Genomic DNA, 12,480 nt, shown 5'->3' with positions numbered 1-12,480 from the left:
CAAGGCATCGACGTTCAACCTCGACAACGCCAAAGTAATTATAGCGGAAGCTACATCTCTTCATAAAGGAGTCCAATTAGCTCTTCAATGCAGTATTCAGGACATTAAAATTGAAGGTGATAACCTATTAGTCATCAAGTCAATAAAAGGCATTTGGGCAGTACCTTGGCAGATCGAGCATATTATCGAATATACTCGTTCTCTCCTTTCTCAATTTCACAATTGGAGTATCCAGCACGTATATCGAGAGACAAATCGTGTAGCGGATTGGATAGCTAATGTAGGCCATTTAGTATGTAGTAGTATGGATTTTGATGTTTGTAATAGCTTTAGTTTGTTTTCTATTCTTTCTTCTGATACATTATTAGGAATTCCCCTCGTGAGGAGGGCTTTGTAATGTTTAATTTTTCTTACCTTTCAAAAAAAAAAAAAGAGTTAATTAAGTAAACAACTCAATTACATACTACTAAAGGCGAAACTTAGAGGGACACTTGTCAGCATATTATTAAAAGTTTTCCCTCCAAAATTACTAGCTTAATATATTAAAAATTTATTGTTACATAAAATGAAGGTTTGTACAATTGTCCTAAATTATGACTTCTATTTTGTACAAAATCTAAAATAAACTTCCTTAAATATCAAATAACCCATTATAAATATTACATGTGTTAAATTATATTCTTTTGCATATTTCTAATTTTACAAAAATATTTCATACTTTTTAATATTTGGTGAATCTATTCATAATTTTTATGTATCATCATTTTTGATCAATTTTATTGTCGTTATAAATATTTAGCAACTGTGTATTGCACGGGGTTTAATTCAATAAACTATAAAACAAAAATAATTAATAAGTTAGAAAGTAAAAATTGAACTCACATTCCATATCCTCCTAGTAAATGCCTATCCTTTAAAAAAATAAATTAAACTTTATTATTTTTATAAAAAAAAAGAATATTCTAAAAAAAACAGGTGATATCTCAGGAGAGAGAAAAATAAAAAAAAGAGAAGGAAAGAATTCCGCGTAGACAGATGAGGTAATTAGACTTCTTTGATAGAGACATCTACAAGTATATTCATTCATTCATTAACTCCAAAAAAAAATAAAATTAAAAACATTCAACTATTTTTTATAACACCTTTCTCTCCCCTCTTTCTCTTCTCTCTCAAAATTCTTTGTGATATTCTCTCTTATGAACATGAATCGCCCTCCTTACAAACCCGTACACAATAATATCATCTCATCAATCTCTTAATTAAATTCTTTCACACTTATATTACTTTTCCCACTTTACTAACTTCTTTCCGATACGATCCTTCAATAATTATATCTTTCCATTTCATATAAATATATCGTAATCTAAACCATCACCTCTTTTAAAATTTTCAATCCAATTTGAATTTTAATATCGAATTTTATATACGAAGTATGTAAATATATAGTTTTTCTTGTTTTATGTTTTTAGTTTGTACTCCGTAAATGGAAGGGCATATGCATCAACATCATCAACACCAGTATCATCATCAACAGCAACATCAGCAGCCGCCGCCGCAACAACAACAAATGAGTGGTACGGTGGGGGTGGATACAGGGGATAGATTCCCACAGTGGAGTGTTCAAGAAACAAAAGAGTTCTTAATTATTCGAGCAGATTTAGATCGAAATTTCATGGAAACTAAAAGGAACAAGCTTCTCTGGGAAGTTATCTCTACTAAAATGAGAGAAAAAGGTTTTAATCGTAGCGCTGAGCAGTGCAAGTGCAAATGGAAAAACCTCGTCACCCGTTACAAGGTTAGCTATTTCTATATCTATTTCGATCTCCCTTATCGTACCCCTTTTTAGGTAAAATACGGGTTCGTTCTCAGGTAATATTATTACAAATCAAGTTTTTATTAAAAATAGTTTATGTATATATGATCTCGAGATAAGAGCTCATACAAACTACAATAGTTTAAAGTTACCCGTACTATTTCACCTAGATAAACAATTGTATTATGAGAGTATTTTCTAGCTAGCTATATTAATTAGCTTCCTACAATTATTTTTTTGTTTGTTCAAAAAAAAAAAAAAACACAAAGCGCTTTGTTTGTTAAAAAAAAAAAAAACACAACGCGTTCTGTTTTCATGATTTAGGACAACTAATGTTTTTTTTTTTCAAAATAGTATGAGACAGTTTTACAATAACTTTTCTTATTTGTATGGATCGACATTAAGTGTAACAAATTAAAAGTGATTGGATTATTGGATATTAATTTTGATTTTAGTTTGTTTGAAATTATATTTGTTGAGGGAAGCTTAGGGGTGTGAGACAATGGAACCGGAGGTGATGAGGCAACAATTCCCATTCTACAACGAGATGCAAGCGATTTTTACGGCGAGGATGCAGAGGATGCTGTGGGCGGAGGAAGAAGGCGGACCAGGCACATCGTCTACGACAACGAAGAAGAACAAGCTAGCTCAAGGCCAAGGCATGACATCGGAGGAGGAGGAGGATGAAGATACAGACGGAGAAAAAGGCGGTCTTAAGAAGAAAGCGAGCAAGAAGGCGAAAACAATGGCTAGTAGTGGTGGTGTTGGTGCTAATGTTAGTAGTATAATTACGAATACTAATAATAGTATTAACGCGGTGAAGGAGATGTTGGAGGATTTTATGAAGCAGCAGTTGCAAATGGAGGTGCAATGGAGGGAGGCGTACGAGGAGAGGGAGGAGGAGAGGAGGAGGGCGGAGATGGAGTGGAGGCAGAGAATGGAGGCATTGGAGAATGAGAGGTTGGTAATGGAGAGGAGGTGGAGAGAGAGAGAAGAGCAGAGGAAAATGAGGGAGGAAGCTAGGGCTGAAAAGAGGGATGCTCTTATTACTACTCTTTTAAATAAGCTCCGAAGAGAAGATTAACTGATACGCTCGTGAACAACTCGTGAACAAGCTTGTGAATTGTGCTCATGTAAATGTACTCAAATTTGCATGGTTTTATTCTTCTTCAAATGTTGTAGCTTAGCTAGATCATGCAATAACAGGTTAGTTTTCTCAATTTTCACAAGAAATTTCTTTCTTTTAGTTTTTCAAGTCGTTTATTTTACTTAGGTAGTTCTACTGGGAGGAAAATAGCTAAGTTGAGCTAGCTAGCTAAATGTTTAAATTTCATATTTATTTATATGATATGAATTTTCTTAATTATATTGCAATTCAATTCATTTGTCTCTACTAGTCTACTTGAGACTTGAGTACTTTTTATTTCATTGGGTACTAATCCCGGCCCCTAACAAATATTTAGGGTACGTAATTATCAATTATTAGCTAAGTAGCCATTATGATGAAAGTAATGTAAATATTAAACTATTGCTTTAATAAGTTCAAATAATCGATGAATTCGGTGGTTTTGGTAGCGTTTTGCTATATTGAAGATTTTCATATTATATAGTGTGTGCATGCATGTATGTCTGATGTTTATACTAGCTTAACAAATTTTATCATAGAGTAATAGAGTTCATACTCAGCTCCTTGATTTATAGTGTATGCATGTGGATATATGGACTGGTATACAGAATTGGCATGTTATTTATTGGAGAGTGGAGATTTTCATGTGTGTGTGAACTTACATTATGGCAATAAAGGAAATTAACACAAATTTGATGCATTAGTTGCGCCACTACATAATAATATAAGTATCATTTTCTACCCTTAAAGCCGAGGGTTCAATCGATATTCACTAGAGGCACTTTGAGGATGGCTTGGGAATCTCTTACTCTTCCTTGGCCCCTTACTTTTAAAGTGTTTAACCTGTAAATACTGAACTAAATAAAACAATAAAAGTTGAAGTTGGTATTGTTAGGGTCCTTCTCTTTACCTTAAAAAAAGTATTACTACATACAATTCACATTCTAATCTATCATTTAGAAAATAGTTTGTACTTATTATAAAATTGCGAAATAATTACAAGCTTTACTAGGTTAGCTGAGTGTATTTTATTATTGATAATAAAATTTACTTATAAACCGAAAATAATAGACATACACGGGCAGGACTTGTAAAATGCTCCATCCATACCATCCTTTAGCTTTTCTTTCACAATTGGTTTAACACAAATATTAAAGCTAATTAAGGAAAAAAGAAAGCATTAAAGCTAGATTATAGTTGTAGCATATTGTCATTTTATTTATTTATTTATTTTTAATATGATGCATATACTTTTGTTATGGGGAGGTCTACTATGTCATTTTTTAAAAAATGACACCATAACATAATGATGTGTGTAATGTTATAATTGGTCAATTTTGAATTAGTTTTTAAAAGCCTAAATATACCATACATATATGTGTAATTGTAAATTTATGTATTTTTATACAAAATACATAATTATAGTTTTTTAAAAAATCATTTCCACAAAGTAAAATAGAATTAAAATTCTAAAAATCAAATGTTTATTTTTCTTCAATTGTGTTCATCATCGTGTATAGGTAATTTTTTTTAATGATCTCTCTCCTGGGCAATTAGGTTCCGGCGACTTTTCTGGTGGACGTAGGTCCGGTGAAGGTTCACGGCGGCGGCTCAAGGTTCTGGCGAATTTTCAAGCGGTTTCAAGTGTATTTTGGGTGCGTTTTTGGTGCAATTTGGTGCTTTTTTAGGGGTCTTTCTTGGTGGGTTTCTTGATTAGTTTTGGGGTGCGTTTCTGGTGCGGTTTCCAGGCGACATCATAGGCTTTCCGGCGTGGCAGTTCTTGGACTGTTTGGCGACGATTTTAGGATCGGTTTTGGTCAATTTCAGGAAGGTTTCAGGCGAGTTTCTTGGGAAGGATTTGTTCAGTTTTCTGGCGGTTTTCAGGCAATGTTTTTTTTTACCGTCGTTCTTCTTCTCTGGCAGCAAGTCCGTGATCCTGATTTTTAATTATAAGTATATTTTCGAAAATTTATTAATATTATAAAAATAAATTTTCATAATTTATAATTAGTAGTACGTATTTCTCAAAAAAATAGACGTATCAAAAAGAATACATAATATAAATACATTTTTAATACATTATAGACATTAAAAATAATTCAAAATGAAAATCAAAATACTAAATACGGGCCATGTCATTATATTGTGGTGCCTTTTTTAAAGAATGACATTGTAGAATTTTCATGTGTTATATAGTGCGTATGTATGATTGTTGAAACATTCTAAAGATGGATGTTTACTCTCTAATAATATTAAGAGCATTGCATGCTCTTTTCATCTAAAGTAAGATGTTTAAGGTGTTCTGGTTAATATATTGGTCAAATTAAATTTAAATATAATCCATCATATTTTTACACTAATGTATAATAAGAACATACATCATCAAGTATTTGTTCAATTATCTTATGAGTAAATATGTAATTTAATACGAAGTATATATATTTTTCAATTAATGCTCAACTTAAGATATTTAGTATTTTATAATAAATGAGCAAAATGTTAAGTTTTCGTGTGATTTGATTTAGGGATATATGGTTTAACATGATCTAGTCTAATTCTAATAGCAATAAGTCATAACTCATTTGGTAATTTGAAGTAAGTTTTTGAGTTATTAGAATTCTCGACAATGCTTCCTATGTGTATGTACAAAATCTATATCAAGCTAGGGGTCCATAGTTCTTAATTTTTTTTTTTTTTTTTTTGAATAAAGTTCTTAATTTATTATATATGAATGAAATGGTCAAATTTCAACAAAATTAAAGATTAAATACTAACAAAAAATTACTCAAATAGGAGTAAACAAGAGATTTCCTAGTGCTCTAACATATCGACTACAAATAGTATGGAATCTCTGACAGTTGCAAACTACGAGCGCAGTTGTGTTTGTAAGAATTTAACCTTTTTAGATTTTAAATTAATTCATCTGTACCAAGCTCACGCGTTGAGTTTTAGCAAAGTTTTGACTTAACCCTTAAGTTTTCCCACTAGTAAAGGAACAAGCTCATTGATCATGTTCTCACCTATTAGCATTGTTACTGAGCTTGTTCTCACCTAGCTCATTGACACGATTAGTTCTTATTGAGCTCTCAATTTGCTCTGATATCTATCTAAATGTTCGTGTATTTTCTTTCTAATAAATAATCTATCTATTTCAAAATAAAAAGGTTGAAGGCCGTCTCAAAAAGGATCTATGATCAAGCTTGCATTATTATGAAGGTAATGCAAATGATGACTAATTGCCTATCATTTTATGATTGCACGCAGATCATGCAAGCTAGTTGGTTATCATATTTTTCATCCATCTGCTAGTTTTTGTAATTATGTTATATATTCACTACTGATTTATATATGCTCATTTATATATACAGGGAAGTATTAGATCTTAATAATACATCATGTCAAATTGTCAAGTATGTGTCATAAGAGTGAAATAAATATGCCGTTTAATTTAGGAGGAACTCTCACTTAATCGTAAGTTAGTTAGCTAAGGGCACAGGGCAATCCCAATAATTAAAGAAGAATCGTGTATTGAAATATGAGATTTAATTCAAGTGTTGTTATAAAATGTCTTGGATATGTTTGCTCTCACAGGGTTTTTGCCTACTCGGCACGTAGCTTACATTGTTACTTTTTTTGTTTTTTGTTTTTTTGAAGGGAGCTTAACATTGTTACTAAAACCACGTAAACTTGCGTTTTTTTGTTTTTATTTATTTATTTTCACTCTTCGTCAATATTTTTTGCATCTGTATCCTAGCTAGCTAACTTGTATTATAATTTTTTTTTCACTAAACGCCTACACCAATTAGTGTAAACAACTTCATCATCATGCGATAATATCACAAGTATACAACTAGATGCATTTAGTAACATACTCCGTATTATCTCGTGGTGCACAATATACATGATACACACGTACAATATGATCAATATATAGTATAGAATTAAAAATTAAGATTATACGAAAAGTTCAAAAGGAGCATGAAATGAATAAAACTTTCGATTGCACTAGAATTTTTTACACAAGATTACACAACCATGTTACTTAATTAGTTTGGCTGTTCACTTCAACTTCTTGATGTGCAAGTAAAAACTTCCTGTCCTTTGGATTATTCCTTTTTCTAGTAGTATATAAGCGTGTCAATTCACACGGCTTGACCGTGTCGTCATCTAGAAATCTGTACTTTATTATTCATAAGAGAGTACGAGTACATACTCCGTAATATTTTTAGGCGAACGTAATAATTGACTCACCTTTTACAATAAACTATACTTTGTATAATCCATCATATTACGTGCTCATCTTTCCTAAAGACGAAGTATTATTCATAAATCACTTTTTCTTCTTTTAATCAATAACTATATACTAAAAGACACACCAGTAATGACACGTGTCATTTTCTGGTGTGTCCTTTAGTTTTTTTTTTTTTAAAAAAAAATACATATAGGAAACAAATCTTAAACAAAAATAAAGTATAACAAATTTATACATAAATAAAAGATTTGATGTATCCTAGACAATTATATTTGAATATTTTTATATAATACAGTGTATGAGAAGTTCCAAGAAAATAATATGAATATTAAAAATTACTTAAAATTAAAGATTTGATATATCCTTCCACAAAATATATTAACAATTACGGAGTATAAATTTAAGGAAAAAAAATCGGATTCTTAAATGACATATTGAGTGTAATGTACTACGTTTATTACAACACCAATTTACTTTAAAAAAAAAATAAAATAGAAATCTATTTACGGATTAAATACGTATTACATAATTTTAAGAAATTCATTTGGTTAATAAGAAAAAAAAAATACAATTTGTTGGTGAAATATACAAAAATATATAGATATAGTCAAATGCTATTTAAATACCTATCTGACTAAGAGGCTCTTTCATATAAATTCATTATAATATTATAGATAAATTTATGTTTTTTTTAATTAAAGGTAGTTTTAATTTAAGAAAAATTATTTAAGATTACCGTGCATGGCACGAGACCTAACCTAGTTGATACATAAAGCACATTATACTTGCTAAATGCTAATATCAATAATGTATTCACTTCATTTTGCATAGATATACATTACGAATTAGGTGATTGACAAGTCAAGTTTATATCGTACTTCCTCCGTTTCTTTCTTTCTATTTGTAACATTTTGACGTTTACATTATTCACATATTTCACTTTGAGTGACTTTAGTGATTTATAGTTAAGAAAAACATATTTATGTGAGATTTTGTTAAATTCTTGTCCATTCATGCTTTCATATTATTATTATTATTATTATTATTATTATTATTATTATTATTATTATTATTATTATTATTATTATTATTATTATTATTATTATTATTATTATTATTATTATTATTATTATTATTATTATTATTATTATTATTATTATTATTATTATTATTATTATTATTTACTTAGCGTGAAATGAAAAGTTTTATAACTGAAAAGAAACAGAGGAGGTCAGGTGCATAAGATGATAACTTAATTTTTATCGAAGATTATATATAAGATAATACTTTTGTATTTTAGGGAACCCACCCGGTTCACAGATCTTTGCTCCAATAACGCCCGAATCTGACCTGTGTTACACACCGTCTTGACTTATGGTAGATGCATCTTTCAACAAGCTAAGAGTTTCTGCATATTGACGCTCAAACCCTAGATTAATTTATTAGAGTAGATTGAATGATACCACGTGTCTGAACATAATTCAAATTTGTTTGTGGTAAACATTGAAAATTTAAGAGTATAAGATGAGGAAGCAAAAATCAAATGAGATAATCAGATAACCTTATTGCCTACACAAAAGTAGAAGCCACGTGGTCCTTATTCATCCAATTTAAACAAAGATCAAAAGAAATAATTATGCTTTCTGTAAGGATAAATTACCTTGTACATATGATGAAGTTTCAAAGACGTGAAGTATTTATACCGAGAACGAATTTGAAAGATAACATTAACCTACTTTATTGTTATAATGTACTTTTTTCGTCTCAATTTACATACTTTATATATGATTCAAATAATTCTCAATTTTCTCATCTCAATTTACGTACCTAGTTTATATGATTCAAATAATTCTCATAAAAAATAACTAATAGAGGCCGGCAAATAAAATGAAAGGGGGAATACATTCCAACACTTTTGCAAAAGTGGTAATATTGTTTCAATTTATTATGAGATTATATATGTAATATGAGTATGACTTTTTCTTTATCTGTAATGTCTGTCAAAAGAGGGAGTATGCCATTCATCAATTACTAGTAGCAGCCAAAGCAGAGTAGTAACTAGCACGTAAAGGCTATTATGGGAATTTCATCCAGCTAACTTTTAGTAGAAGCTGTCTATAGTAGGAGGTATGTAAGGAATTTGTTAATATCTGACTTTGTTATGTCTAAGATCGAGTCTAATAGCTTAATTGTTTGACAGTACACTACATATGCTTAGTAATAAAAGACTTGCGCTAATGTCTATGAGGATGTTTAACTTGGGTTGGGTTTGTTGATGTGTGCGAGATTCTAATTTGATAGAATGATTTCTTCTTACCTATAAAAATATGTCTATAATGTGATCCGTAAGATGTAACTGTATAACTGTATAAGTGTTTCACTGTTTTGTAATCATGTATGTTAGGATAATAACACTTATGTTAGTAATTATATTATGTGTACAACTACTACGTGTATCAGTTATTATTAATCTGTAAACAAGTCAATATTGAACAATGTTATCAAACGAAGATAACGAAGATGACTTAGATAGAGAGAGTTATAATGATATTACCAAATTGTATTTCACGACACACCCCTTTTTCAAGCCTTGATAATGTTGGTCTTACACTCTTACCTTTAATCTTGAATTAATGTACAATCATACCTAATATTTTACATAATAATATTAGAATCCTGCATATTTAGTTTTTAATTGTGAGACTTTTATGGGATCCTTACCTGACAAACCGCCGACTTGACTAGTCATAAACTAACTTCCCTAAACTTTGCCAGATTGTTTGACTAGTGTTTGATTATCATTGTATAATCAACATATACCTTTGACTACTTTGAGACCCTAAAAATTATTACATCTATAATTATTCAGCTTAATGTAAAGTAATTAATTGACCACTTTCGCCCAACAGTTTAATCAGTCATTATTGATTATCATTACACAATCCATTGACTATAAAGAATGTTATGTGTTAGAGATATATTTCATTTTTAGGGCGTAAGGATCGTGTGTGTGTATATATATATATATATATATATATATATATATATAATATATATATATATATAAAATAATATATATTTAAACAAGATAGTATTCATGAATAATAAGTTCACCAATCAATTTACAACTACGACAATAAATTTTACGAATAATAAGTTTAAATATAAATTTAAAAACTCGCCTTTTTTTACAATTAGCAACAGCGTTCCCCCATTTGAACACCTTTAATATGTTCTCAAATGTAAAATAAAATCTACATGGCTAAATAAGCCTATTAGATTAAGGACATGTTTGTTTTATCTTGATCCGTATTTTAACTTATTTTATCTTATTTCAAGCGAATATGTTTAATCGAGATAAGTTAATAATAATTTTTTTTACTGATGGAAGCATTGAGTTTAGTTGAAGTAGAGGTAGAGGAAATGCCACTCGTGGGCGTGCTAGGCTTTTGGGTGGTCAACCCTCAGCTTTGACTGTCCCCAAACTTGAGTAGTTTATTTCTTGGTCAAAATGGACTACTCAACTTCACAGCTATATTATCTTTTTTGTTACAAAGAATTTTCTGGAGATTCAAGTTGGAGATAATGAAAGTTGAGTTTAAGATATTCCAACGATAGGTCATAACCCTGAAACGAAGAAATTATGCGCATTTGAAGTTTGAGAAGCTAAGTTTCATGGTGGTTCGCCCAAAGGCCCCGAACCTATTCAAGGTTTGCCCAAACATGTTTTCAGTGAGTTTGAGAAGCTAAGTTTTATGGTAGTTCACCCAAACCTACCCATGGTTTGCCCGAACTTTTGGGAATGTCTGCCCAAACCCACCCATGGTTTGCACGAACTTTAGAAGCGATTCTTGGTTACTTTAGCTGTTTTAGGTTTTTTTTTGCTGTGTCCTACGGGAGAGTTACAACACCAAGACTGGTCCGCCGCACACCCTATACCTGCACAAACGAAAGCTTTGATTATTCGGGGTTCCGCCTCCGACGATCAAGTTAGTACCGGATAAAGGAGCAGACGGGAACTAAAGGTTGAAAATGGAAAGTGGTTTTCTCGGGTCTCGAGATAAGAGTAATAAATGTTGTTGTAATAACTGATGAATAGTGAATATATGATTCTGCTCCCACTGAAATAATTGTCACTATTTATAGGTGTGTAGGAGTGCATGCCCTCCTTAGGTCATTTAACTTAAGTAAATTGGTCGTGCCGTTTTTATGGTGCATCGGGATTTAGGCCTGAAGGCCGCCATTTCCCCAATGATGGGGGTGCCACGTGTCTTATCCTAGTTAGCTCATTTAGAGCGTTGCCTAGGGTGACACGTGTCACATGCTGATTGGTCCACGTGTCTAGGGTAAAAATTTCCCTAAACATTTACCCCTCACAGGGTGATGTGACATGCTAAGTGGAGCTTGTGACACATGTCAAACGCGTGGTGGATGACGGTTATTTTAACCGTTCACCTTCCTCTTGAATTTACATGGATGCCCCTGGTTTTACCTTCTATAAATAGGGGATTTACCCCTCTCATTTTTTATGTTTCCAAAAAAGTCTTGAGAGAGAAAGTTGAGAGATTTTAGAGAGAGAATTGACTTCATAGCCGTATGATATTGCTGTTTGCTTGCAGCTAGTCAACACCTTTACAAACTCACATTTTACCATATTTGAGGTAACCGTCTTTTCTCTCAACTCTCTTTTAGTATTTTATCTTTCATTTGTGCCGCTTTTTTTTGCATTGTTACAAATGGTTTCACAAACACACACGACACAACTTAGGATAGCCATTAGCCAGTCACAAGATACGGCTGAGTCTAGGACTAGGGGTGCCATCTCTTCTCTTTCGAACTCTCCCTCTTGCTTGTCCACGATTCGACCGTCTCTGATGGCTCGGACCAAAAAGACTGCCCAGGGCCCCATCAATGAAGGAGGCAGCACCATTAGAGTGCTGGCTAGTAAGGTGTTTGATCACCCCGCCCAGTTTCCCAAGTACACTGGGTGACTCCATTTTGAGGAGTCCGGTGAAGATGAGTCCGGCTCTTCGGTGGACTTGTCTCAGATGGATGCGGGAGATGATTCACCTCAGGCGACTGCTAATACCGAGGGGGAGAATGCCAAAGTGGAGGAGGAGGAGGAGAGTGAGGAAGAAGAGGAGGAAGAGGTTGAAGCCTCTACATCCGGCAAGTATGACCCACATGATATCATGTCTCTGATAAAGACTGGAAGTTTATGAGTGACAATCTCAAGGCATACAAGGCCATTCGCTAGGTGGGTGATGGTTATAAGATTTGCATGCCTCA

General features: G+C 32.0%; 1 protein-coding gene across 2 annotated transcripts; it reads left to right on the top strand.

The window, feature by feature from the left end:
* The first annotated feature begins 773 nt into the window (after nucleotides 1-773).
* LOC110733912 (trihelix transcription factor GT-3b-like) lies at nucleotides 774-5,248 on the top strand. 2 transcript variants are annotated; one of them, XR_002513710.1, is made up of 3 exons: nucleotides 774-1,795; nucleotides 2,304-3,019; nucleotides 4,497-5,248. XR_002513710.1 is itself a non-coding variant. In XM_021913988.1 (2 exons), exons 1-2 carry the CDS (start codon nucleotides 1,484-1,486, stop codon nucleotides 2,895-2,897), a joined length of 906 nt encoding a protein of 301 aa, XP_021769680.1. In that variant the 5' UTR covers nucleotides 774-1,483; the 3' UTR covers nucleotides 2,898-3,192. The 2 variants fall into 2 exon arrangements, 1 of the variants encoding a protein (XP_021769680.1); XM_021913988.1 differs by lacking the exon at nucleotides 4,497-5,248 and having other exon boundaries at nucleotides 2,304-3,192.
* The last annotated feature ends 7,232 nt before the right edge of the window (nucleotides 5,249-12,480 follow it).

Source organism: Chenopodium quinoa, unplaced genomic scaffold, assembly GCF_001683475.1.
Source record: "Chenopodium quinoa cultivar QQ74 unplaced genomic scaffold, ASM168347v1, whole genome shotgun sequence".
NCBI classification, from domain to species: Eukaryota; Viridiplantae; Streptophyta; class Magnoliopsida; order Caryophyllales; family Amaranthaceae; genus Chenopodium; species Chenopodium quinoa.
The sequence above is the reverse complement of the archived record's forward strand: the minus strand, read 5'-3'. Positions and strand labels throughout refer to the sequence as shown.

What these genes read in the sequence shown, in the direction of transcription:
- LOC110733912 (XM_021913988.1), top strand. Translation starts at nt 1,484, where the DNA reads ATGGAAGGGCATATGCATCAACATCATCAACACCAGTATCATCATCAA. An exon ending in ACCTCGTCACCCGTTACAAG is followed by an intron (nt 1,796 to 2,303) that starts GTTAGCTATTTC and finishes AGGGAAGCTTAG; the next exon opens with GGGTGTGAGACAATGGAACC.